Raw genomic sequence first — 3,019 nt, 5'->3', positions numbered from 1 at the left:
ATTCCACGACGACTCCCTCGGCGAGGCAAAGACGCACGTGCAAGCGACGCTTATCGTGACGACAACATCCGCTGAGACGTGTTTGTCGTGTGGGTGGCACTGTTTTTTTTTTATCTTTTTTTGTGAACGTTTTTCGTATCCGTGTATCAATCGGTAAAAAAAATAAAATGCAGTTGGTGTAGTGATGTACAGCGCGTGATGTGCAGATGAATGACGTTTGAATTGATTTTGAGCCGTAAGTGAAACATGAAACTGTACTCACGTTTTGAAAGCCATGTGTATGCGTGCGTGCGTGGATATGTCATTTCCCTTGTATACTGTGTGTGCTTGTGTGTGCCACCGCCTGTGAGGCAGCGTGATCGGGACGACGACACTGACCTGCCCTGCCACCTTAGGTTGGCTGGAGCCACTGCTGAGACGCATCGCCCTCGACCCCCACATCGTCGTGTGTCCTGTCATTGACGTCATCTCCGACGACGACTTCGAGTACCACTACCGCGACTCCTCCGGGGTGAATGTAGGCGGCTTCGACTGGAACCTACAGGTGTGGCTCCCAGGCCCTTCATGTGCACGCCCACACTCACATAGTCGTACGCCCGTGACAGGCAGAGGGAGTGGTAGTCCCCCCTCTTTCGGCTTTCCTCTTACGTGACTTGACGCTCCACAGGGCTACGGGGACACACACACCCAACTCGGCTGTGGGGGAACAGCGCGAAGTCGCCCTCGAGATCAGAATGAGAGAAACGCAATGGAGATTTGCCTGTGCATCTCAATAACTCCTCTGCTCTCCAACTGTACAGTCTAATTGCATGATGGCTTCTCAGACTTGATACTAACAGCGGCTCTCTCAAGGGTTTCTAAGGGTCCTTTTCTCCTTCGAGGTCATAGAGCATCACAGCTTGAGGTAACCGTGCCGTCGTTGGCCAAGCTCGCGAATGGGGTCGATGCTTTGTGTTTGTGTTTAGCAGTAGTATCTATTTAATTTTCTTATTTTTAGTTTTTTTCAGTTTTTTGGTGGATTTTCATTTTTTAAAATCAGTGATTACTTTTAAGTTGGTATTTTTTTGTTTTTATACTGCTAATATTCTTTTTTTTCAGCAAGAAATATTTATGTATAACACACACGCACATATACATATACATAGTGTCTACTTATTTATATAAGATTTTTATTTATTTGAGGCATTCCCTTATTTTTAAATTACAGATATTTTTACATTTTCAAAACTAAGGTACAGAAGAGTACGCTTGTGTTAGAATGGATGGAAAATTTACAAAATCAACATCAAATTTTGGATTTAAAGAATTTCGTCACAGAGTAATCACCATTCATCAGCAATATACATTTCCTTTATTATTCCCAAACCAATGTACCAGAAGCTTCCCGTTTCCCTTGTGTGTTGACCTTATCCACAATTGTCACCAGCTTTGACCTTTCCCCAAAACCTGTCCAGGATCCAGCAGGATTATAAACGGTACCTCATCCTACCCAGGACCCAGCACTCTACCCTCTGGTGCCTCGTCTTATCGAAGATCCAGCGATTTCCTGCCCAGTGTCTCGTTTTATCCTGTGGCATCCTCTCCAATGGCTCTTCCTATCCAGGATAGTCTTTTTCCGGTCCCTTGTCCTATCCAGGATCCAGCAGCATCCTGTTTGGATATCCAAGTCCTGTCAAGTCCATGTCCAAGTCCACTTCAAGACCTCCAAGAGTCCCGAACCCCTACATGTGTCCTGCCAATCCAAGTCCTCTCAAGTCCCGTGTCCAAGTCCACTTCAAGACCTCCAAGAGTCCTGAACCCCTGCGTGTGTCCTGCCAACCAAGCAGCATCCAGTCCTGTTGTCCCGTGCGCCCTGCCTGCCCCTCCCTTCCCTCCCCAGGTTCTGGAGCACCTAGCCAGGGAACCAAACCAGGCACTCAAGTTGCAGGTTGCTTGACCAGGTTGGCTGGAGCCCCTGCTCGACCGCATCGCCCGAGACCCCACAAACGTTGTGTGTCCGGTGATCAACAGCTTAAGGGACGACACTCTGGAATTCCATTACCATGAGGACCCATCCAAGATTTCGGTTGGGGGATTCAGGTGGAATATGATCGTAAGTTGGGCCTGGAGAAGGGCTCAAGCTTGGTGACAAATGATGGTGAAGGAACAAGGGGAGCTTGGTATATCTTTGTTAGTGTAATTTCAACTTGGAAGCTTCTTTATGTGTTTTTTTTTTTCATTTCTTTTCTACATGATGACATTCTGGCAAAACTAGCCAGGACAAGCTGGGCAGTAGACAAGACCAAGACTTGACCCGTAAGCAGTTCCTTATTAGTGGACTGTATTTCTTGCTGTTCTGAAACAGCTTGATTTCAGTATGATGTTCTTCTGGATTATCCTTAGTTATTATAAAAATAAAAACAAATGCAAATAGTTATTAATTACGTTTGAGAGAAGTAGTTTACTGATATACGTAGGATACAGTATGCACTAGAAGCAGATTTTTCAGCCATACAAAATCGTCCTGATCTGTCTGGCGAATCACTGCTTAACATTTGTAAGTACAACATTGTGCCATTGTGGGTTTTCTGTGTAGAATTCCTTTGCCATGAAGATAATGACTCAACGATGGTTGTCTTAGGTTGGCTGGAGCCTCTGCTGGACCGCATTGCACGCAACCGCCAATCAGCAGTATGCCCCTCTATTGACGCTATCAAGGACGACTCCTTTGAGTATGTGTTGGCCATGAGGCAGGGGGTACCCCCAGTTGGTGGGTTTGATTGGAACCTGAAGGTATGACAGCGTGAGACTGACATGACTCTGGGAGATTTATCTGGTGATGGTGCAAGAAGTTTTGGATAAACAAGGGTCTTTTTTAAGCTGATTTGTACATTTTTACCGGCTGTATTTGACCGAGTCTTTATACTGTAATCTGCTTCTGTACCTCCCCTGAAGTCGTCAGTTTAGGATACACCTCTCCTTGTTATAGGCAGTGTTTCTCATTGGACACTTCTGTACCTCAGGCTGGTTGGAACCCCTT

At 45.9% G+C, this 3,019-nt stretch overlaps 1 protein-coding gene across 34 annotated transcripts in view; it reads left to right on the top strand.

Annotated features, from left to right (window-relative positions):
* The window catches only part of LOC113819550 (putative polypeptide N-acetylgalactosaminyltransferase 9), a 599,489-nt gene that overhangs the window by 571,820 nt on the left and 24,650 nt on the right, over positions 1–3,019 (top strand). For 5 of the 34 annotated variants that reach the window (XM_070115886.1, XM_070115871.1, XM_070115872.1 and 2 more), the window contains exon 6: positions 1,941–2,092. The exons of 24 other annotated variants lie outside the window; for them this stretch is intronic. In XM_070115886.1, the coding sequence (XP_069971987.1) occupies positions 1,941–2,092 (152 nt within the window). Of the gene's footprint in view, positions 1–395; positions 545–1,940; positions 2,093–3,002 lie in introns of all 34 variants that reach the window. 5 more of the 34 variants (XM_070115906.1, XM_070115904.1, XM_070115889.1 and 2 more) reach the window with 2 other exon arrangements.

The sequence above is a fragment of the Penaeus vannamei genome, chromosome 38, assembly GCF_042767895.1.
Source record: "Penaeus vannamei isolate JL-2024 chromosome 38, ASM4276789v1, whole genome shotgun sequence".
Lineage (NCBI taxonomy): Eukaryota > Metazoa > Arthropoda > Malacostraca > Decapoda > Penaeidae > Penaeus > Penaeus vannamei.
Note: the sequence above shows the minus strand (reverse complement) of the source record. Positions and strands in the feature narration are given on the sequence as shown.